The sequence below is a fragment of the Westerdykella ornata genome, assembly GCF_010094085.1.
Source record: "Westerdykella ornata strain CBS 379.55 unplaced genomic scaffold EI97scaffold_7, whole genome shotgun sequence".
Classification (NCBI taxonomy): Eukaryota; Fungi; Ascomycota; class Dothideomycetes; order Pleosporales; family Sporormiaceae; genus Westerdykella; species Westerdykella ornata.
This window is the reverse complement of record NW_022986857.1, coordinates 21,564-41,923: the sequence shown is the minus strand read 5'-3', so window position 1 is coordinate 41,923 and position 20,360 is coordinate 21,564. Positions and strand designations below refer to the sequence as shown.

The window sequence follows — 20,360 nt, the reverse complement described above, 5'->3', positions numbered from 1 at the left end:
TGGGTGGTGTCACTTGCACTGGCGGTACATTCTGTGTTGGAGGCGATGCGCATGCTGGAGCCTGCCATGATCCTTGGCTTCCCTGATTCATCGATGTAGTCCATGCAGGAGACTTCTCTGGGAATACGGGAGGCGGGCTGCTCCCCACCGCAGCACTATACGGCGGAGGTGGGACAGAAGGTGGTGACATCGAACCAAACGCAACCCCGTTCTCGTCCCCATACTGGTTCGGATATGCGTTAGCGTCGTAGGAAAACTTTGAGCCTGACTGTCCTGGTATGGAAGGAGCCGCATAGGGATTTGTTTGAGCAACAGGTGTCATTCCCGTGGACAAGCCTGTTGGTGTAGGTTGCATTGTGGATTGTTGACCACCGGATGGGTAACCTTGTTGCGGTGGCTGAACCTGCACTGATATGCTGGCCTGAAACCTTTTGAAGGGGTCCTCCCGAGGGATCGCTGTATTTGCAAACGTTCTTGTCGCTGGAGCGGGTGGCGTGGCCATTGATGCTCTTCGCCCGCTCGATTCATCTACGTAAGTATATGATGCTTCATCGGCTGCTGCAGGAGTTTGGTTTTGCGTGTCTTCAGCCATATTTGGCTGCTGAGGCGGTTGCCATGGGACATAACCTTCCATACCGAATGTTTGGAGAATGCGCAGACACTCCTTGGAATTTATGAGGGTAGAAGTCTGAGCGACTTGCGCAGGGGTGAATCCCGCATTGTTCATGGCATTGCGATCCGCGCCCAGAGAAAGGAGCATCTCGACTACTTGTGGTATTGCGTGTCTTGTCGCAAGGTGAAGTGGGGTTTCTCCTTTGTACGATCTCAACTCAAGACTGGCTCCACGTTGACAGAGAAATTCCACCAGTTCAGCGTGACCGCCATAAGCCGCGAGATGAAGGGCCGTTTTGGACTTGATCGTTACAGCGTCGATAGGAACACCAAGATCCAGATAGCGTTCAACTACATTGAGCTTGCCTCGCATAGCAGCGTAATGCATTGGAAGCCAGTGCTCCGTGGTGAGCCAGTTTGGATTAGCACCATGCTGCAGGAGAAGCTCCACACAATCCAAGGCACCGACATAGGAGGCTGAGTGGAGCGGAGTAAAGCCTTTTGTTGTGCCCGCCTCAACCTCCGCTCCTCTCTCAAGCAGCAACTCCATGACACCCACGTGGCCGTATGTGGCCGCTTTGTGCAATGGAGTTGCCTGTGCACCAATGTCGCGAAAAGTCATATGCCATGTATCGACGTTGAGGTCGAGGCCCTCGCTGTAGGCACCCGGGAGCCATCTTGCCAATGTCCACAAGCTGCCAAGTGGTGTTTCTTGCTTCGCACGAAGATTGACATCCCACCCCATGTCCAATAAAAGCGCCACCATTTCTTTCTGACCCTTGCGCACAGCAAGCTCCAGTGGTGTCTCCCCCAGCGGCTCCTGCTTGGCGTTGTGCATAAGGAGAAACTGGAACATTGCAATGTTTCCACGGGCGACGGTGTAGTCGAGCGGTGCATTACCGTGAGAGTCCCGTTTGTTCAGTCGAGACTTGAGTTCCCCGCGTTGGAAAACTTGTTGAGCCACTGCCACCAAATCAAGGTACGCGGCTAAGTGCAACACCGTAAAGTTTCTGGGGGCCGATAGGGTAGCTTTGCCCGTCGTGAAAGCCCAATATGTAATCCACCAGTTTTTCCTTGCTATTGACTTGGGAAGGAAGAAGGGAGACGAGAGGTTGAGGTAGGGGTTCGATGCTTCTTTCAAGTGATCAGGCCAGAAGCTTGCGGCGTAGGGAAGAAATGGGTAAGTCATGATATGCTGATTGTAAACCATGGCGTTTTCAAATTGGCAGATCGGATGGTGGTTGAAAGGGCCAGACTCCAGATATGAGATGCAAAACGTGGTGATGTCACCGTGAATCTGTGAAGGGATAATGTGGAATCTCGACAGACGTGGGTCGTGCATTAAAACTGAAGAATCACTAGTGAGAAAGTCGACGAGTGACTGATGGATCAAGTTGACCGTATGATCTTCCGTCTGGATGCTGAACATGTTTCCGCAGGCGAGGATGGTTGCTTTAATGTACTCTATTGCATCCTGACAGCTGTAATGCGAGAGATTGAGAGCAATCCACAGCTCCATCAGATCCATTGGGCGTCGTGCGCAAATGGTCCATCGAAGTAGGCCGATGGCGAGGTCGACCAGGTGTTGGGGAATATTGAGCAGGATCCTGGCGTACATATCCTCCAATGTTGGAGGGAGAGAGTTGCATGTCTCTTCCATGTTGTCGACATGCACCTTCTTTATTTCTTCAATAGCGAAGTCCACCCATAGGAACGTGCCATCACCACGATACTCTAAAGCTGCACAGATGAAGGATTGCACTTCGGTGGGGAATTGCCTTTCTTGGGCCAGCTCTTCTATCTTAGCTTCGATGTATACCCTTAAAGATGGATTATAGTCCTCATCCATTTCGTCCTCTGCAATGTGCACTTCTTCCGCTTCTTGATGTTCCGTTGGTGCACTGGGTCGTTCATCAATATAATCAGCTGGTTCGGTCGTGTAGGGAACCCCTTGAAACAATGATGCTGAAGTCGAGACAGCAGCGGATGAACTGGATGCCGTTACAGAAGCGGCATTCTGTGTAGTATCTGATGGTTTCGAAGTGACCTGGTCAGGGTGCGCAGCGTTCGTGAAGCTAGGCTGCCCTAGGTTTGCTGCTGTAGACTGCTGCTGAGCTGAAACAGCGGCATGGGAGAGGTCTGTTGGGATGGATACACCATACTGCTGATATGATGGCCCGGAGGTGTGGATCGACGGTGGAGACGTAGTCGCAGACTGGGTCGAAGTCGACGTTGATATTCCCGAAGACGCTGTAGACACCGTTTCAACAGAATACTGCGTCGCCGAGAGTGCGCCTGGAGGCTGAGAAGAAGCGGTAGTAATGGGTTGAGTTGAAGGGAGCGAAAGAGGTGCTCCAGTCGACACTAGCTGGTGTTGCGGGGAGGATGTGGAGACGGCCGGCTGTAATGAGAGAGATGAAAGAAGCGTCTGTTGCGCGACTGATGCATCTGTTGGCATGGAGGCAAGTAGTGTTAGAGCGAGATTCTGACCAGAGGACTTCCCTGCCTGTGTGGCTGATTGCTCGTTTGTTGGAATTGGCCCACTTGTCAGCGCGAGCGCACCGCTATTGTAGACCAGCTGATTATTCCCAGGCCACGGCGGGTTGGTGCCGACCAGCGGGCTTGCTAATGCAGAATATGGAGGCGCGGGTGATGACACCGTCGGCACGACCTGTGCTAATGTACTGGGTGGATTGTTTGATGATGTTGCAGAGGATCCCTCTGCAACAGTCTCGTTCTTTTCTGTTTTCTGTAGTGTTTGCTTTCGAATTATGGTTGAAGCGACCTCCTTCAGTCTGGGTGGCCTTTTTGCAGGCTGTGCACTGGAAACGCCAGCTTTGCCCGCCTTCTTGGAGGGACCTCCGCCTATCGGAATGCGCGGGAAATCTCTCAAATATTCCAAAAGCCATTCTGGCTCTTCCCTGCTCACAAGAAGCATCTTCAGGCCCGAGCCCGTTTTCTGTCCAATCTTCCCCGTCTTCGGGACATTACTGCTTCCGTAATTGTCAGTGGGAACCCCTTCGTCGACGACCACTTGCGGCTCATCGAGAAAGAAGTCTCTGACTAGTCCCACCAGCCGCTGAAGAGATTCTTCTTTGCAACCGTCTAGGCCATCGATGATGCAGTACACTTGCCCAGCTATCGGGTCCCTTATCATCTCTTCGAATACTCGCCATAGCGTTTCAATATAGTTCGGCCCGAACAGATCGCTCCCAGAATCCTCATAGTACTCGACCAGATACTTTGTCAATTCTTTTCTAACCGCGATGAGGCGTCTTATAAGTCCTCTTAGCACATGAGACGCGGTGTCCCGGTTGTCTTGTCTTTCGATAAAATAGTACAGCACAGTGATTTCGCTGGCATGTTGTGCTAGCTTGTCGAATTGCTGGCTGAGGAAGATGGCAAGCATAGTCTTCCCGCGGGCCTGTCCGCCTGAGACCCAAAGGAGCTGCGAGCGAGTTCGGACATTTCTCCAGTGCTTGTAACGAGGATCGTCGATTATCCAGTCGCAAGTTGCCGTAATCATGCGCGGCTTGCGGCTCAATATACTCCGTCGATCGTCTATAGGGTCCCTAAAATTATAGCAGAGCGCCTTTCTCGCTTCACGCTCCAACGTCTGGTCATCTCTGCCGAGATGTGGAGCTGCCAACATAAGCTACAATACACACCCACGGAGTGAATGGACGTACTATTGAAGATGACATCTCCAGATACAGTGACATTTGAACCGTTCCATTGAACACCATGGTTTTCGAATTTTCCGTGAAGGTAGTTCGCTGCCTGATGGATATGGCCTTTCGAGTGCTTTGTGGAGGCCATGCTAGCCATCTAGCAAACCACCTACCATTGACTACACCCGGTGGGGGCGGAAGTAGTGATGGAGGTAGTAGTCAGGAGTTCTAAGCAGCACGACATGGCCTGCACTCGAGATAGACTGTTTCTCCAGAGAGGCTGAAGTGTCTGGAGGGGGACGTGGAGTCCGGTCCGTCTTGTAAAGCGATTTTCAGCCTCATGATTAAACTGGGTACCCCGGAGGGACAGGGCCTTTCTGGACGGCTGAACATGTAGGTCTTCCGGGATCACCGATTTGGTGTAGGGATATGCGATATGGTTGGATTCGACGCCACGAGGTGGTTGGTAGCGAGCAATATCGGGAAGCGCTGTGGCTTTTGTCGCTGTGTAACGAGTAAGAATTTAGTTACGTCTTCCTGCTGCAGACAGCCTTTCAAGAGCACACGTCCGGCTTTTGTGTTACATACGGCAAAATTCACCAACAGGACGTGTTCTTGACCTCGTATTCCCGGCCCAGCCCACCCTACTGCGCCCTTTCACATCCGACTGAACAGACAGGGGGTCGCAGGGGTATATCTGATGCTGTAATTGGCCTGACAGCGCCTCCTTCCAGGTATAATCAGCCTTGAAACATCGTCTGTAGCCAATTGAAATACTTGAATTTGGTAATCTAACCCAGAGCAGCAGTACAAGGGGGTGTTCAGTCGGATGTGAGAGGGCGCAGTAGTTCTCCAGGTTGCCCCGCGATGTACAATAAATCGCAATACAGTAATAGACATTGTCTACGTACATAGGGAGGATATTCTGCTTTCCTTGGCCACAGTTAGCGACAGTCTTTGAAGCCAATCCTCCCTTTAAGAATATGAGGTCTTCGAGGAAGTCACTGCGGGGCCAAAAGCGGTCGGAATGCACAAGGCTGGCGGTATCGCATGATAGAAAGCGGGTTCAGCTCATCATACGTCGGGGGGTTACTTGTCCTGCTTCAGCCTTGCGCAGCTGGCCTTAAAATAACCCTTCCCCAGGGTGGGAACGACCCTGGCAGCCTGGCTAACCCTCCCTCTCAATCCTTCGGAAGGAACATAACTTAGTACCCTTCATCGTCTGGCGCCCTTCCCAAGTCTCTGGGTTCTCTTGTTATCGCAGGACAATTTCGCAAGATGGTCTTCTTCGGCAAATCGGCCGCCGCATCACCGGATAACTCAGTTGAGAATGACCACGAAACACAGGACATTCTTTCTACCCGGGGCGAGTACGGATTAGCCATCTGTCACGATGGGGGTGATGGTGCTGTGGCAGAGTCAGTTGCCGTACCTTGGTGGCAGTATCCTACTCACGACGAGCAGTATTGTATTCGTACATGGTCTTACTGGAAATCGTCACAACACGTGGACGCACAAGGGTCAAGAGGTCTTCTGGCCGAAGGACATACTTCCCAAAGACTTGCCCAAGACACGCATCATGACTTATGGCTACGATGCAGACATAGCTCACTTCGTGGCAACCGCATCCCAGAATAGAATTGGCGAACATGCAGGGAATCTCGTGAATGCGATCACTCAAATCCGCGAGCGGACGGACACGGAGAGCAGACCAGTGATCTTCGTCACGCATTCTCTGGGAGGGTTGGGTCAGTGAGCTATAGTGAACGCAAGGAATATCTACTGACTGCGAACAGTGACGGAAGATGTCAGTAAACCCCAGTCAAGGGCATAAAATGACTGCTATACTCACTGCGGTCAGGCACTTCTTTTTTCAAAAAATAGCGCAGAAGAGCACTTGCAGGATCTGGTGCAAAGCGTAGTGGGGATCTGTTTCCTGGGTACTCCTCACTGCGGCTCAGATCTCGCACGGTGGGGGAGCATAATGGGCAACCTGGTAAACGCGATCAAGACTGCCAATGTCGACCTGGTCAATGTCCTGAAAACCGACTCTGAAGTTCTTGCTCGGGTCCAGCGAGAATTCCACACCATGCTGCGGGGACCGATATTCGAAAGGAAACCGCCTCTAAAGATAACCTGCTTCTTCGAGGAATTGCCTGTGAGGGCCGTTGGGGAAGTGAGTGTAGGTTGCAACGCCGATAGAAAGCACACTGACTCTTTTATAGATAGTGCCGAAGCACTCAGCAATCCTTCCATCGTACAATGCCATTGGAATTCGGGCAAACCATACGGATATGACCAAATTTTCTGACGCATCTGATGCAGGCTATATGTCTGTGTCCGGAGAACTTCGACGATGGGTGAAGGCAATAGCAAAGGCGGCTCACGAGAATCCGAGAGTGAATGAGTATGGATTCGCTCATCCGGGACAACGTGACCGTGCAGGAGATCATACTTACGGTGCACTTCCGCGACAACCGTCACCTTACTCCCAGGACTCTCGAGATCATCAGCAGTACATGCACGACATGTATCGATATGGAGGATCAGCTTCTCAGGGACATGGGTCAGCTCCACGTTATGAACCATACAGATCTGGGGTCGGCTATGCAAGGCCACCTCCGCCTCCGGAGCCAAAATATATCGAATCGGCACCAGAAATGCAGCCTTCGCCAGCTACACTGGGGCATCATGAGGAATCTCGCAGAAGACCAAGTTCTCCAATGTTCCCTCCCGGACCTCCACCGCCAATCGATGAATATAATGATCCGCCGTGGGCAGAAGGTTATGCGCCTTTTACAAATGCACGACACCTACAGTCGCCTCCACAGCCTGGACCTTATCAAGGTGCCAGTATTATATACGGGTCGCAAACAACACACAGTGGTGGGAAAACAGTAAACGGTGGGAACTGGAATATCCAGGGAAACGTTACTTTCTAGCTTACGTAGGTATTATTGACTTCCGTGTCTGCAGCGTAGCGCTGTTTCGCAAGAGAAATAGTTTCATCTGAATTTCCGGGTACATAAGGTATATACAGGATAACAGCAGAGGACAGGAAGAATATTGATGAGCAGGAACCACGCATCTCCCAATTCGATCGCCCTGCTGGGTGATTCTGGACTCATCGCACCAAAGCCAGAGAATTCTTGGTCGAGATTCGATTTTGACGCAATCCATCTCTGGCCACTGTTTCGTTTCCATCGATTTACAGCCGAGGTCCCAATAAATGCAACCCCAACGTCAGTACTACTTCTCATCCTTGAATAACTCTTCCACTGTATTAATACATCAGGTGGGACGAGTGTCCATCGTGATCTCAAGTCCTGAAATTTACCACACAAATGGAATTGCCAGGTACTTCCTGAATTTGCTTGGGCTTCTATTGTCATCGAGCAAACGCAGCCATTCTTTGCTCGTTGGTCGCATGACTAGTCGCCGGTCCTGCCTCTGCAGAAAGCATATAAACACTTCTTAGCCATTTCTCTGCTCCTTTAACATCTTTTCAAATCCGCAGCTCAGAGAAACCTGCGGTCTCCTACACCTCGCACTTTGCAACAAACACAGTAGACGCCAATTTTGCGATAATAGCAAAACTCCAACCTTGAAGTCCCCAGTATGCCCCGCAGGCCAAAAGGGAGGGCAGACCCAAAGTCACCTGTCAAGGAAAGACCCAAAGAAGACAGCACAGACAAGCGCCTCCCGAGGAATCCAAATGAAATGAAAAATAGGACTCTTCAAGAAGCACTGAAAGGCGCCGCAGATTCCGGCCATGTCTTTGCAATGAGCCCCAGTGTGAAGGCGGATTATAAGACGCATGACGGTCCTGTCATGAACAAGAAGGCGCTGCGTAAGTTCCGCAAAGAAGGAAGAAGGGGTGCTGAGAATGTTTCTGTCCCTCAAACTCAGGCCTCGGAGCGGCAAACTGATAATGGGGAATGTGGTTCTAGTGGAGTCACTGAAAGCGTACCAGGCACAACAGAAATGAAGTGCCGTTTGAGGAGACTGAGCAAGCTGGGTCGCAGGGTTCAGGCAATCAACCCTTCTCCATCGACGAGGACAGGAACGCAGATAAATCTACAGAGGATACCAACAATGCCAGCGGCATGGTTGACCGCCATCGAAAGCGGTCAGTCATTTGAGGGACTCAATCTGATCATGATGGATCTGAGGCATCAGGTCGAAAATCTCATGCAGCTGATGGAGGAGTGCAATAGTAAGCTTCGAGGTCTTAGCAACGCGCTGTGAGGATTAGAGTCATATATTACTCTGAAATGGTTCGTCTGGCACAGTTTGAGTGATAGGGTCGACTATAATTGGTCTTTGACTTTCAGTTGAGAGTCAGTTCAGAAAACCATGAATGGAGCGGCTACTCTACGAAGTCACATTTGAAGAGTTCAAGAAGACAGGTTAGAGGTCGGTCGGTACCACCAAAAGCAGTAGTCTAGGAATTTGTAGATCAGAGATTCCTCACAACATGATCCCTTGATGAACCAAGTTTCACATTCCATGCTCATCATCCACTTACATATACCATTTTCCCATCTGTCGAAGAATTCAGATTTTACCGTTGCGTCTTCCCTGAAAAATACTCATGTCCTAGCAGAATGACTGCGTACTTCAAATCCGCCTTCCTTTCCGCGGCCCTCCTGGCCAAACTGGCCACCGCCGGCGTCCAGGTCTCTCTCCTTGTGATTAATATGTCGCCATTTCCCGCCACGATCGACTTCACCCTTGGAGAGAAATGCATCAAGCACGACTTTACCCCGTCCTACCTACAAAACTATTTCCAGTCCTGGGAATCGAGCAGTCTTGCCGACGACTATGACCACGATTACGCCTCATACAACGACTATCTCCAACAGTTCAAAGCACAGATGGGAGTTCCCACTCTGCGGGGTTTCGAAGCGCCTATGACCGGTGTTCAAGTCGTTCCCAGATTGAGGATACCCAGCGACGGTTCCGCGCCAACGAAGTCATCCTATTCCGTGTTCACTGCTGAGATGGATGCGCGCATCTTCAGTTGCAAGAATAGGGACTCATGGCAATCTTTCTCCATCACCGTACAGGACTCAACAGAGTCTTTCACTCTGAAAGATCCTGCAGCCGATGACTGGCGACTGGATAAGACCGACCCGGACACCACGCCTCTCGTCATTGGGCCTGGAGGCCGCTCAAACTGGCTACCAATTACCCTAGATACTATCACTCTTGCTGCCACCATCATCACTTTCGGATATGCTGCTGCCGCCGCCTCGGCAGGAAGAGCCGTGGCATCCTACACCGCCGGGGAGCTGCTCGCACTCGGCTCGGAGGAGTACTTTGATTACGCGGTATCAAAAGTGGCTGCTGAGCTAGCTTTGAAGAATGCGTATATATCCTTCGGAGGAGCTTCATTTGCCGGTGCCATGGACGTGCTTGTTTCTGCTGACAAGGACAATCGGAATCCGCTCAAAGCTGAAGAACGGGAGATTCTTAGGAAGCAATTGGACCGCATGGCGATGAATTACACTGCAATCTACGAGTCGATAGACGAGGACAAGCGGCAGGCTTGCGTCATGGGTCGGAATTGGTGGAACATCTACGAGTGCCTCGTCGCCGGCGCGGTATTGATCATTCAAGGGAACGGGAAGGCTGTGGCGATGCCTCTTCCCAACGTTTACAGGGCTTGGGAATGATGGGCCGTTTAAAGTCCAGCAATAAGAGCTGATTGATACACGGGAGCACCGTTTCGAGAAGGACATACAATCTGGAGCTCAGAAAAGCGTCCCTGATAGATAGCTCACAGATGTCGTAACAAAGACTGAAGTCTTCAAGTTTTCATGCCATGGAACCATCTATCTATCCCGCTCCTCATCCCGCTCCCACTCTCCCCTCCACTTCAAAAACTCTTCAAACGCCATCGTCCCCTTGATAGTCCCCGTCTTCTCATACCTCTCAATCATAAATCGCATCTCTCCTATCCAGATCTTACACTCTTTACATACCTCCATATCCGAGGTCACAGTCGTCCTCACCTCAACGGCATCCCCTTTACACCTCACCGCCTCAAACTGATGATCCGGGATACCGTGCCCGGAAACCACATTCTCCCCCAACGAGGAGAACCTCGACGACGTCGATGTGCGGGAGGAAGAAACCGGTGAGACTGGGCCCGAGAGAGCGCGCCTCGTAGCAGACGACGAACTGGCAGTGGTGCCGGAGCGCGAGAGACTAAACGACGCAAAGCGTTTGCTCAGCTTTCCAGGATTGCGCGACTGAGAGAAGAAGGGCGTGCTATTTGCGCGGTCCAGGGGAGGACTCATGATCGCTGAGGGCCCTCTAAGTTCGACGAGGCGCCGCTCAGCTTCTGCGCAGAGTTTCCAGGGCGAGGAATGGCGTTCGCCAATGTGGCCGCAGCCATTGTGTTGTGTGTAGTTATGGTAGCACATGTGAGCTGTCGGAGTGATGAACTACAGGCTCGGCTACGGTTCAGGCAGGTGAGTTCTGATATGGAAGACACACAAAGAGAGGGTGTAACAGTTGCGGACGGCTGCTGGGTAATAATAACGATTCATGTTTCTGAGGGCGTTGGCGAGAGCGTGAATTAGCGGTGAAGGATTCTCCAACCTCCAGCTTGGAAGCGACAAACACCATCACGTGTCTCAATCGGTTGCTTAGTCAAGTTTACTGGGTACTGGGTGTGAATATCACCAAATCTAACCATGCGTCAAATCTTCGAAGACTGCTGACTCTAAGAGAGTAAAAGTAGCGCCTTGCCTTTAGGGAGTCTCTCGACCTATCTCCGTAACCAATCCACCGATTCGAACTTCTTTCGCAGCTCTTCATACCTCTGAAGATCGCGAATACTAGGCACCATAGTCTTAGCCGCCTCTTCAAAGTCCACCAGCTCCAGTTCCCTTCGCTGATTTCTCAAGCAATGCCTCGCCGCATTATGTAGAAGCGCTCTGAGATCGGCACCAGAGAAGTTCTTGCATCCATCCTTGTCGTCTCTCCTGGCGAACTCTGCTAGTTGGAGATTATGAGGCGTCTTCTTCATCAGCGCACGCATGATCTTGACTCGTTCCTCCGGCTTTGGTGGTCCGACGTAAAGGAGACGCGCAAACCTCCCTGCTCGCAACATCGCCTCGTCAATCATATCCAGTCGATTCGTGGCAGCGATGAGGTAGATACCGTCGCGATCACTGAGGCCATCCAATTCGGTGAGAATGGTATTCACAACTCGAGCTGAGGCCTCCGATTGCTCGTTACGCTGTGCAAGGAGCGCATCCACTTCATCGAAGAATATGACACAAGGGACAGAGGAACGGGCGCGCATAAACACTTGGCGGACTGCGCGTTCGGACTCGCCAACATACTAGATATTGTTAGCACGTACTGCAAATGGCAGACGGCACGATATAGAGATACCTTGTTGAACAACTCTGGGCCTTTGACGCTGATGAAGTTTGCCTTTGACTCCGCAGCCACAGCCTTCGCAAGCAGTGTCTTACCACACCCAGGGGGTCCCCACAGCAATACGCCGTCGGAGGGAGGAAGACCGAGGTTTCTAAACCGTTCGGGATCTTTGATGGGCTCGACAATCATCAGCTCAAGCTCCTCCCTGACGTCGTCCAGAGCCCCGACATCCTCCCAAGTCGTATCCGGCACCGTTGCAAAACCCTCTCGCTTGGACGATGGCGTTATGGTGGGCAGCACGGCCTGGAACGCCTCCATCGAGATTGCGTCATCGTGCCCATCTGGTCTGGGGATTCCCTTCGCCCGTAAACGCTTGACGAGAAGATACGATCTCCTGACCGACTCGTTAGGAAATTCGGATTGGTCGCCATCGACCTCCATCTCGCTCTCCAGCTCTGCCGCCTGCTCCTCGAGAGCCCGGCGGTACCTATCCATCGACCATGTACCGGCTTTGCTGACAAGGTCCTTCAGATCGGCGCCCACAAACCCTGCCGTAGCCTTTGCTAGCGCCTTGAGGTCGACATCGGGTGCCATCTTAGGGCCGCGCGTCAGCGCCTGAAGTATCTTCTCCCTTGTCGATTCGTTCGGCACGCCCATGTTGATTTCAGTGTCAAAACGGCCGCCTCGTCGAAGCGCAGGGTCGAGGCTGTCCGGTCTATTCGTGGCTGCGAGCACAATGACCGGCTTGCCATCGTTGGCCTCCATGGCCAAGCCGTCCATTGAGACAAGCAGTTGGGCAACGATTCTCTTCTCCATCTGGCTTTGGGCGCTCTCCCGCTTGGGTGCGATGACATCGATTTCGTCGATGAACAACAGACAGGGTGCGGCCTCTTTCGCCTTTTCGAATATCTCCCGGATCTGCTTCTCTGACTCGCCGGACACGCCGGACACGATCGAAGGGCCTAGTATCTCGACGAAGGGCACGCCGACGAGGGCTGCGTACGCTCGACAGATCAGGGTCTTCCCACATCCCGGTGGACCGTGAAGCAGGATACCCCGCGGTATCGGTAATCGTCTCCTGACATATTCTTCTGGATCCAGCAACGGCAATACCAGATGCTCCCTCAACTGTTCGATGACCTGCTCGCACCCACCAACATCTTTCAAGCTGACATGAGTCGGAGGCACAAGGTCCAGTGTCTTTTGCTTCTTACTTTCCCGTTCTTCGGTCGCTCTGGTGGCATCCCTCTTCCGCGTCTTCTGGCCATTTGTCGAGGGGGTCGCAGCTCCGGATTTGGCAGCCGTTGCCCAACCGTTAACAATCTGTCGATTCATGATATCGACAGACGGCTTCTCCACTTCCAGTTCCTCCCCAACGTTGCCCTCCAAAGGGACGAGTTCGTCGTCGTTTCCGCATTCGTCTTCCTGTAAGACAGCCAACACGCGCTCAATGCTGTCCTCGAGCTGCTTCTTGGGTCGCCGCCTCAGGCTCGAGTTTGATGTTTTGATCCAATCGTATATGGCACTAGGCCGGATTCTGCTCGCAGGCAGGTCCGTGGCCTCGTCTGCGTATCTCCTGACGATTTGGAAGACGTCTCTGTCGAGGCTATTCTGTAGACGACTGCGCGACATGGGGAAATGGTACAGGGCAAATCGAGGTCCGAAGAGAGCAGGAAGATGGTCTCTGAATTCTGAGTATTGGGCCGAGGGCTGATTTCAGTGGGGGAGAAAAACATTGCCAAGCCAACCTTATCGATAAGGGCTGGCTGACGCACGGATCTCCCGCGATCAAGGCATCATGCCCGCAGTTGACCAAGTCCGCCAGACTTCAGCCTCGGAATGTCGCCGGAGGTCATTCCCACACGCTTCATGGCGCAGTTGAGGTCGACATGGGGAATTCTAGTAGTACGAATAAGATAACGCCCCGAGACAAGTGTGTTCACTCGACCCTGCGCCTTTTGGTCCCTTCGTTCCTCTGACTAACATTCCCCCAGGGCAATTCTGGACCTGAAAGTCCAGCGTGACCAGCTGGAAAAGTACCAGAAGCGCATATCCGTCATAACCAACCGTGAGAAGGAGATTGCAAAGGAATGCCTACGGCGGGGTGACGAGCGGTCCGCAAAGCTAGCATTGCGACGGAAGAAATACCAGGAGAGCCTGTTGGAGAAGACGGATGCGCAGTTGGCACAGTTGCAGATACTCACCAGCGATGTCGAGTTCGCGCTGGTACAGAAGGATGTGCTTTTTGGTATACAGCAAGGCACGCAGGTCCTGAAGGAGATTCACAGGGAGATGGGCGGCATCGAGAATGTCGAGAAGCTACTGGGTGAGAGTGAAGAGGCAAGAGCTTATCAAGAGGTACTTCTCCCGAGCTTTGGGTTGTTAGGAACACAAGTGCTGACTTGGAACAGGAAATCAGCGAGCTACTAGCGAATAAGATGTCCAACCAGGACGAGGATGAAGTAGAAGATGAGCTGGAGGCCCTGGAAGCCGAAGTATCAGGCGTCAAGCTACCTGAAGCACCCGGAAACCGGATCGACTTAACTGAAGAGCAGAAAGCAGCGCGGGCAAAGGAACGTGCAAGACGAAGGGCACAGGAGCGGGCTGCTGGCCAGGCCGCTGAACCCATGGCGGCATGAACTTGCATTTCCGGCGTTTACTCCTCCTGTAGAGCCTTTACAGCGAGGCTCTGGAGGACATTTGATGTTGTTCGGTGTCTGCCATGATGACAACCGTCAGGCTAGCATCTTGATATCAGGAATCTAGACCTTACTATAGGTCAAAGAAGCATACTTGTTAATCCACCCACAGACACCACGTTTCGGCATGTGACGCGCAATTCACTCGTCCTGGTAATGTCCGGTTTGCCTCGATCTGTGTGTGGCTTTGACCACTCGTTCGTAGGTCCAGACATTACATTCACGAGTTCTTTGAACGTGTTATCTTCGATCCAACAACACAACTGGGGCCCACCGCACATGCAATTCATTAACTCGACCTAACACCAACTATTTACCCCGCTACCCCACCAACAACACCACATCACAATGCCCCACCATCATCACCATCACCACGACGAAGAGCACGCAGAGGCGCACAACCACGTTCACGACCACAGCGATGACATCACCCCGGCGCTGCAAAACATCCTCTACGAACAGATCGACTTCAGCAAACTGCATACGCTGAACGAGGAAGACTCCAACAGCGGCCGCGCAATATGCCAGAAGACATGGGAACAGCGAATGACTCCCGAGCCTGAGCTGAAGAGCAGCACAGATGAGCAGCTGCTTATGATAGTCCCGTAAGTCATACTGCCAGGACATTGCAAGCAGAATATAGCCGACGCAAGGCATAGCTTCACAGGCCAAGTTCGTCTTCATAGCATACTGATTCGCACCTCGGACTCGCCCTCGTCCCCCCGCACCTTGAAGGTCTTCGTCAACGCCGATCATATGGACTTCGAGACGGCGAGCGAGAAGCCGCCCACGCAAGAGCTCACCATCTCGCGGACCTCGGAAGTGCAGGAGATTCCGGTCAAACGCGCATACTTCAACACGACGCGCAGCTTGGCGCTCTTCTTTGAAGACAACTGGAGCGGTGGCGACGAGGATGTTACGCGTATCAGCTACTTGGCTTTCAAAGGGGACTTCATGAAGCTGAACAAGGAGCCGGTTAGCGTGCTGTACGAGGCAGCGGCGAATCCGCAGGATCATAAGGCTATCGTGGGTACGGAGATGGGCGTAGGAAGGCAGATACAGTAGGGAGAAGGCAGATGGGGTGCATCCGTAAAATGTCGCATATCACTGGAAGGGAATTCGTTCTGTGGCTATTTCAGCGCTGGGTGCATATACAAGCAAGCGATATCCAGTCTACATTTGCGTACTGTGTCAGTGAGGGGACATTATAATATCTGATTTCAACATACGTTCGCTCCTGTGGAATCATTCGGGTATCATATAACCGACGCGGCGTGAGCTTCCCAACCCCGACCCTTTTTTCATCATTCGACGCCGTCTCTCCTGACTTCTCTTCCTTCTCTTGCTTGTTCAAGTTCCTTCTATGCCTGCAAAGCCGTGCCCATCCAGCGTATTCGAGTAACCATATCCTGCAGCGCGCTTCACACATGCTTCGTTGTCCCAATCACCTCCCCATGAACCTCTGTCCAATTTATCTGCTCGTCAAGCTCCTCATCTACCCTCCCGCATACCGCCACGTTATCGCCTCGCACAATGTAGACTCCCAGAGGGACCTCCTCGCTCGGCATTTCCTCTTCGCGCGGCCGGATGATGCGCTCGACGGTATCTTGCAGGACAAGGTTCATGGAATTGTCGCAGGAGAGAAGGGTGCCGACCATGGTGCGGCCGTCGATTGTCAGGATCGAAACTTTTTCTGTAGATCGAACTGGTAGCTAGTGGACACGCTCAATGGCCGACATACTTACTATTGAGGTAGGCGTTCAGCGCCATGTTGGATGGGAGCTCTTGAGGTGCAGCTACTAGCTCTGAGCAAGTATATCAAGGTCCAGCGAGAACACAAGTTTCATCCACGATTGGGTATAATATGCGCTGTTTGCGCCGTTATGGCCGAGACGATTCGTCAGAGGAGAGTGTTGTTGATGTTTGGCTCCCGGTCTGGACGAGCTATGGAAATGTGGCTGAGACCTTCGCAAGCCACAACCGGGGCCGGGTCCACCAGGCCTACTCCCGAGGTAGGATTATTGGATGATTTATTACACAGTAATAGGTCCCTCTTCACTTTGAGCCATGTATCTCTAGACCACTGCTGTTCCAAGGGAGTGCTCACTCGCCGAATCACTCGTGGAAATGTCTTATCTAGATATGGATCAATTGCCAAGGAATGCATTTGAATCTTATTTGAATACAGTTCGGAGGAGACGTTAGTAGCTAATTCTGTTATCGTGCACGCTCTCTCAAAGGACGAATAAGGTTGTGTAGAAAGTTGGAAGCGCTTCTTGTTGACTGCGTAATGTTTCCCACAGCCTACAGCTTCGACATCGTAATAGTGACATCGTAGTACTTTTCAGTCGTTCAATTATTGCATGGAAAATACCGCAGGTTACGGCCCTTTGAAACAACATATCTGGATATTTCTTTCTTGATTCGCAAGACACAACATCATCCCCTAACATTCTTTTCTTGGCTCCCAAGGTTTCAATCGGGAAACCTGTCGGTGAATGTATCAATCACGTGAACCACACGTGCTATCCAATGTGGTTTACTACGCATGCCTAGGCAGTGTGAATTAAAGAAGCATTGCGGACTTTTTGGATCTTCGTTAATGTGGTTTCCCCGTTTTGAAGCGTGTTGCTGACCCTACTTGCGCAATATATGACGCAGCAATCACACAAGAGGCATGCTTAGTGATATTCCGTAACCGGCGTTCATACATATTCTATCGAGGGCATCATTCCAATCCCTGGGTGCGACTGTCTCCAGGATCCTAAAAGCACGTTTTTCATGGTCCCCCAAACCCAGCTTTGAAGTGTGCAGCGTTCTTTGGCTCGAATCCTCAGATACACACAATGACTCCAACCGCCGTAACCAAACAGTCCGTCCGCCCGGACCTAGTAACACTCTTCCAAACCATCGAGTCCCAATTCTCGAAAACCTACCTAGGGCAAGAACGATGGTACCTGCTCGTCCTCGCCGCCCTCGTCGGCGGCACAGAGCCCGAACTAGCAGACCAACTCTACCTCCACCTCATCTCGCAACCGGCCTACCAAACATCCAGTTCGCGACAAGCGCTAGTCCGCCGCCTGCGCGAAGCACTCGTAAAACTAATCTCCATCATCGGCGTCTGCAAACCCATTGAAGCCATCCTAGCCATTGCCAAGGTCGAGCGCCCCGAGGATCGCGACTACAGTTTTAGTCGTGAGAACTGGAAGAACGACGACAAGAATCACGAGCAGGGGATGCAGTGGATGCAGAAGATCTACACGGGGAACCTCGAGAGTACGCTCCAGTTGTTCGACGCGCATCGGGATTTTGCGTGGATTTCTACGGAGATCACGTATGGGCTTTATTTATCGGATCGGCAGGCGTTGGATGATTGGGATACGGAGATTGTGGTGTTGGTGGGGATCATGATTCAGAATCTGAGGTTGGAGACGCATTGGCATATTAGGGGGGCGAGGCGGATCGGGATGGAGATGCGGGACGTGAAGGTTCTGGTGGGGTGTGTGAGGGAAGTGGCGCGTTTTATGGGGGTCAAGTTGGATAGAGTGCCTGAGGTGGAGGAGGTGGAGGATGATGTGTAGGATTTGGGTGGTAGAGGGGTTGTTACTGGGAATTGCGCCGTAAGAGAGGACGAAGGGGATACTGGAAGCCCTTTTTAGGGCCAGAGCCATGCATCTGCTAGAATAGCGAGCATTCGAGCATTGAATCTCAGCGATCTCTATAAGAACACGGGCAGAGCACAGGTCGGCGCCGTTGACAAGTCGTATTATCCACCAGCCAGTACACACAAGACAACACTAGGACGACTTCCCCTCTCAGCAGTGTCTTCTCCTTGCAAATCCGCCTTGAAGTGATAATCGACCAAGGAGATATCAAGCCGCAACGGCATGCGGAAGCTTCGATCACTTCCTAATAGATGTTTCCGCACTAGCCTCCGGGCTTCCTCTGTAGAGCGCATACTTGTTGATTGGCGCATTTCAAGTCTCCACCACACTACTCAGATTGTGAACGCTCCTACATGGAGTACACCAATTCTCCGACATGCGTATCCAAACACACTTGGGATATTACAACTCGCCCAGCACGTGCTTGGTATCCGGGGCATGGAAGACGGGGAGCCCGGCAAATTCTTCCATTGGTGCAATTTGAATCGTCCGATCCTGCAACAACAGTGCAGTTTCAACTTTTCGATGGCGTTTCCAGAGGTTGTCGGACCGCCAAGTGTTTCCCCACAGATATGTTTCATCAATAACCCATGTTTCTGACGGGGAATAGTCGTAATGCGGTATCGTGTATACCGAATGCACCTGTTTCGCTACCAGAAAGACAGTCGGGAGCCGCTCCACTGTCAGTTCGTGCATGGGTGCGCCGGCGTGATGTACAGCACCAAGGAGTTGCGATATGAAGGGGGTGATCTAGGGACAGAGATGTGTAATGGCCTTGAGGAATATATAATGGTCCTCAGGTGCTAATGAGAGAAGCATTGTTCCACTCCTTCATCTGCACTTCAATCCGGTCCCTTCTTTTGAACCATTCTTTCATCATGCAACTCTTCAGTTTTTTCGCATATGGCCTGGCAGCCGGATCTTCTGCCATGGCTGCTCCTCTCGAGTCTCGGGCTGCGCCTGTGGATCAATTGGTGGGCTTCGGAGCTGGCACTACGGGAGGTGGTTCGGGTGCCGGTGTCACCGTCGACTCCTGCAGCGCCCTGACGACTGCGCTCAAGACCGGCGGCGTCATCAAGATCAAGGGAAAGCTTTCCGGCTGCGGTGTCCTTCGCGTACCAAGCAACACTTCTCTCCTCGGAGTAGGAAAGGGTTCTGGCCTGTCTGGAGGAGGCTTCCGTCTCAAGGACGTGAACAACGTGATCATCTGGAATCTGGAAATCAGTCCGCCAAAGAAGTCGGATGCAATTGACCTGGAGACGGCCACCAATGTTTGGGTCGACCATTGCGATCTTCACAGTGTCGGGTTGGTTGGAGGAAAGGACGACTACGATGGCCTCTTCGACGCAAAGCGCGGATCGGACAAACGATTCTCGAAGCTTTGTCGTGGCAAATTTCCTAGCTACATGCTCATGCTTATCCCCAAACCCCTCTACAAATAGAGATATAATTGAAATATAAAGTATAAAGACACTTATCAAGTCCCTCTACATACATGCCTCTAAGTCCCTAAGATTCGCTAAGCCTAAAGTTGCATACCCATACCTTTCCAGATCCAACACCAACGCCAATTGTCTTCCCTGACAAAGCTGAGCATGACGGTCGATATTCTGAGGGTAACCATAACACGTTCTCTGAATTATATGTTATCCAAGCTCTATCCGGACTCAAACCACAACATCCAAGTTCAAGATTCTGCGGCTCCGCGAGACTGGTCATTGAATTCGAGACTGAAGATGCGCTAGTAAGGATAGCGCCGGTTCCAGTGTAAGGATATGGACCAATGGAGTCAAATGATGAAAAGTACTCTGCCAGTACCGAGCATTTGCAGGCACCCACCACTACTTGCATCCCAGATCCTGACTCTGAGGTCGTCCAACGCTGAGGAGACCGAGCGGACTGAATCGCAATGACGCTTAAGCGTCTGCAGGCACTTGCCACTGCTTGCATCCCATATCTTAACCGTGCAATCCGCTGATGCTGATGCGATCTGTGCCGAGTCGTGTGAGAACGCGACCGAACGGACGTCACTGTTATGGCTCTTGAGCGTCTGCAAACACTCGCCACTGCTTGCATCGCAGATCTTGACCGTCCGGTCGGACGACGCCGATGCAAGCCGCATCGAGTCGTGTGAGAACGCGACGAGCAGATCTTGCCGCTATGGCCCTCGAGGGTCTGCAGGCACTCACCACTGCTACCATCCCAGATCTTGACCGTCCAGTCGTGTGACGCTGATGCGAGCCGTGCCGAGTCGTATGAGAAGGTGACCGAGCAGACTCGATCGCTATGGCCCTCAAGTGTCTGTAAGAAGGCGC

General features: G+C 52.1%; 13 protein-coding genes across 13 annotated transcripts; 7 read left to right on the top strand and 6 right to left on the bottom strand.

Annotated features, from left to right (window-relative positions):
* Nucleotides 1-836: 836 nt before the first annotated feature.
* EI97DRAFT_287246 (uncharacterized protein) lies at nt 837-4,579 on the bottom strand. Its single transcript, XM_033794417.1, has 3 exons — nt 4,302-4,579; nt 1,216-4,254; nt 837-1,156 (listed from the first exon to the last, which is right to left on the bottom strand). The coding sequence occupies exons 1-3, from the start codon at nt 4,438-4,440 to the stop codon at nt 1,146-1,148; spliced, it is 3,189 nt and encodes a 1,062-aa protein (XP_033654843.1). The 5' UTR covers nt 4,441-4,579; the 3' UTR covers nt 837-1,145.
* A 652-nt stretch (nt 4,580-5,231) lies between these two features.
* Nucleotides 5,232-7,425, top strand: EI97DRAFT_432182 (uncharacterized protein). The gene is made up of 4 exons (XM_033798109.1): nt 5,232-6,031; nt 6,080-6,090; nt 6,145-6,459; nt 6,509-7,425. Exons 1-4 carry the CDS (start codon nt 5,677-5,679, stop codon nt 7,223-7,225), a joined length of 1,398 nt encoding a protein of 465 aa, XP_033654842.1. The 5' UTR covers nt 5,232-5,676; the 3' UTR covers nt 7,226-7,425.
* EI97DRAFT_287213 (uncharacterized protein) lies at nt 7,258-7,788 on the bottom strand. The gene has a single exon (XM_033794415.1). The coding sequence runs from the start codon at nt 7,673-7,675 to the stop codon at nt 7,289-7,291; it is 387 nt and encodes a 128-aa protein (XP_033654841.1). The 5' UTR covers nt 7,676-7,788; the 3' UTR covers nt 7,258-7,288.
* Nucleotides 7,789-8,726, top strand: EI97DRAFT_287214 (uncharacterized protein). The gene has a single exon (XM_033794416.1). It carries the CDS (start codon nt 7,902-7,904, stop codon nt 8,529-8,531), a length of 630 nt encoding a protein of 209 aa, XP_033654840.1. The 5' UTR covers nt 7,789-7,901; the 3' UTR covers nt 8,532-8,726.
* A 50-nt stretch (nt 8,727-8,776) lies between these two features.
* EI97DRAFT_488617 (uncharacterized protein) lies at nt 8,777-9,961 on the top strand (the record flags this gene model as incomplete). Its single annotated transcript, XM_033802206.1, has 1 exon — nt 8,777-9,961. A coding segment is annotated over one exon (1,185 nt), but the record flags the coding sequence as incomplete, so codon positions are not given.
* Nucleotides 9,962-10,075: 114 nt separating this feature from the next.
* EI97DRAFT_466191 (uncharacterized protein) lies at nt 10,076-10,868 on the bottom strand. Its single transcript, XM_033801523.1, has one exon. It carries the CDS (start codon nt 10,712-10,714, stop codon nt 10,121-10,123), a length of 594 nt encoding a protein of 197 aa, XP_033654838.1. The 5' UTR covers nt 10,715-10,868; the 3' UTR covers nt 10,076-10,120.
* An 84-nt stretch (nt 10,869-10,952) lies between these two features.
* Nucleotides 10,953-13,364, bottom strand: EI97DRAFT_466190 (ribosome biogenesis ATPase RIX7). The gene is made up of 2 exons (XM_033801522.1): nt 11,694-13,364; nt 10,953-11,640 (listed from the first exon to the last, which is right to left on the bottom strand). The coding sequence occupies exons 1-2, from the start codon at nt 13,311-13,313 to the stop codon at nt 11,062-11,064; spliced, it is 2,199 nt and encodes a 732-aa protein (XP_033654837.1). The 5' UTR covers nt 13,314-13,364; the 3' UTR covers nt 10,953-11,061.
* A 78-nt stretch (nt 13,365-13,442) lies between these two features.
* EI97DRAFT_287136 (charged multivesicular body protein-like protein 6) lies at nt 13,443-14,524 on the top strand. The gene is made up of 3 exons (XM_033794414.1): nt 13,443-13,614; nt 13,676-14,039; nt 14,093-14,524. The coding sequence occupies exons 1-3, from the start codon at nt 13,571-13,573 to the stop codon at nt 14,318-14,320; spliced, it is 636 nt and encodes a 211-aa protein (XP_033654836.1). The 5' UTR covers nt 13,443-13,570; the 3' UTR covers nt 14,321-14,524.
* On the top strand, nt 14,391-15,445 carry EI97DRAFT_488606 (DUF1000-domain-containing protein; the record flags this gene model as incomplete). The annotated part of the gene is made up of 2 exons (XM_033802205.1): nt 14,391-14,985; nt 15,040-15,445. The coding sequence occupies exons 1-2, from the start codon at nt 14,729-14,731 to the stop codon at nt 15,443-15,445; spliced, it is 663 nt and encodes a 220-aa protein (XP_033654835.1). The 5' UTR covers nt 14,391-14,728.
* On the bottom strand, nt 15,422-16,429 carry EI97DRAFT_432179 (Sm-like ribonucleoprotein). The gene is made up of 3 exons (XM_033798108.1): nt 16,126-16,429; nt 15,610-16,073; nt 15,422-15,553 (listed from the first exon to the last, which is right to left on the bottom strand). The coding sequence occupies exons 1-2, from the start codon at nt 16,148-16,150 to the stop codon at nt 15,802-15,804; spliced, it is 297 nt and encodes a 98-aa protein (XP_033654834.1). The 5' UTR covers nt 16,151-16,429; the 3' UTR covers nt 15,422-15,553; nt 15,610-15,801.
* A 355-nt stretch (nt 16,430-16,784) lies between these two features.
* Nucleotides 16,785-18,165, top strand: EI97DRAFT_432177 (uncharacterized protein). Its single transcript, XM_033798107.1, has one exon. It carries the CDS (start codon nt 17,227-17,229, stop codon nt 17,959-17,961), a length of 735 nt encoding a protein of 244 aa, XP_033654833.1. The 5' UTR covers nt 16,785-17,226; the 3' UTR covers nt 17,962-18,165.
* A 788-nt stretch (nt 18,166-18,953) lies between these two features.
* Nucleotides 18,954-19,412, top strand: EI97DRAFT_359684 (pectin lyase-like protein; the record flags this gene model as incomplete). Its single annotated transcript, XM_033794940.1, has 1 exon — nt 18,954-19,412. A coding segment is annotated over one exon (459 nt), but the record flags the coding sequence as incomplete, so codon positions are not given.
* Nucleotides 19,413-19,417: 5 nt separating this feature from the next.
* Nucleotides 19,418-20,203, bottom strand: EI97DRAFT_488602 (WD40 repeat-like protein). Its single transcript, XM_033802204.1, has 2 exons — nt 19,910-20,203; nt 19,418-19,740 (listed from the first exon to the last, which is right to left on the bottom strand). Exons 1-2 carry the CDS (start codon nt 20,165-20,167, stop codon nt 19,555-19,557), a joined length of 444 nt encoding a protein of 147 aa, XP_033654831.1. The 5' UTR covers nt 20,168-20,203; the 3' UTR covers nt 19,418-19,554.
* Between the last annotated feature and the right edge of the window lie 157 nt (nt 20,204-20,360).

Bases quoted from the DNA above. Each gene is read 5' to 3' on its own strand.
- EI97DRAFT_466190 (XM_033801522.1), bottom strand. From the start codon at position 13,313: ATGTCGCGCAGTCGTCTACAGAATAGCCTCGACAGAGACGTCTTCCAA. The intron at 11,641-11,693 runs GTATCTCTATAT...AACAATATCTAG, and splicing joins GCCCAGAGTTGTTCAACAAG to TATGTTGGCGAGTCCGAACG.
- EI97DRAFT_287214 (XM_033794416.1), top strand. From the start codon at position 7,902: ATGCCCCGCAGGCCAAAAGGGAGGGCAGACCCAAAGTCACCTGTCAAG.
- EI97DRAFT_432177 (XM_033798107.1), top strand. From the start codon at position 17,227: ATGACTCCAACCGCCGTAACCAAACAGTCCGTCCGCCCGGACCTAGTA.
- EI97DRAFT_287246 (XM_033794417.1), bottom strand. From the start codon at position 4,440: ATGGCTAGCATGGCCTCCACAAAGCACTCGAAAGGCCATATCCATCAG. The intron at 4,255-4,301 runs GTACGTCCATTC...TTATGTTGGCAG, and splicing joins TGGAGATGTCATCTTCAATA to CTCCACATCTCGGCAGAGAT.
- EI97DRAFT_432182 (XM_033798109.1), top strand. From the start codon at position 5,677: ATGGGGGTGATGGTGCTGTGGCAGAGTCAGTTGCCGTACCTTGGTGGC. The intron at 6,460-6,508 runs GTGAGTGTAGGT...ACTCTTTTATAG, and splicing joins CTGTGAGGGCCGTTGGGGAA to ATAGTGCCGAAGCACTCAGC.
- EI97DRAFT_287213 (XM_033794415.1), bottom strand. From the start codon at position 7,675: ATGACAATAGAAGCCCAAGCAAATTCAGGAAGTACCTGGCAATTCCAT.
- EI97DRAFT_488602 (XM_033802204.1), bottom strand. From the start codon at position 20,167: ATGCGGCTTGCATCGGCGTCGTCCGACCGGACGGTCAAGATCTGCGAT. The intron at 19,741-19,909 runs GTCAGGATCTGG...GCGGAGCCGCAG, and splicing joins CAGCGTTGGACGACCTCAGA to AATCTTGAACTTGGATGTTG.
- EI97DRAFT_432179 (XM_033798108.1), bottom strand. From the start codon at position 16,150: ATGGCGCTGAACGCCTACCTCAATA. The intron at 16,074-16,125 runs GTAAGTATGTCG...TTCGATCTACAG, and splicing joins GCTGAACGCCTACCTCAATA to AAAAAGTTTCGATCCTGACA.
- EI97DRAFT_466191 (XM_033801523.1), bottom strand. From the start codon at position 10,714: ATGTGCTACCATAACTACACACAACACAATGGCTGCGGCCACATTGGC.
- EI97DRAFT_287136 (XM_033794414.1), top strand. From the start codon at position 13,571: ATGGGGAATTCTAGTAGTACGAATAAGATAACGCCCCGAGACAA. The intron at 13,615-13,675 runs GTGTGTTCACTC...ACATTCCCCCAG, and splicing joins AAGATAACGCCCCGAGACAA to GGCAATTCTGGACCTGAAAG. The intron at 14,040-14,092 runs GTACTTCTCCCG...GACTTGGAACAG, and splicing joins AGGCAAGAGCTTATCAAGAG to GAAATCAGCGAGCTACTAGC.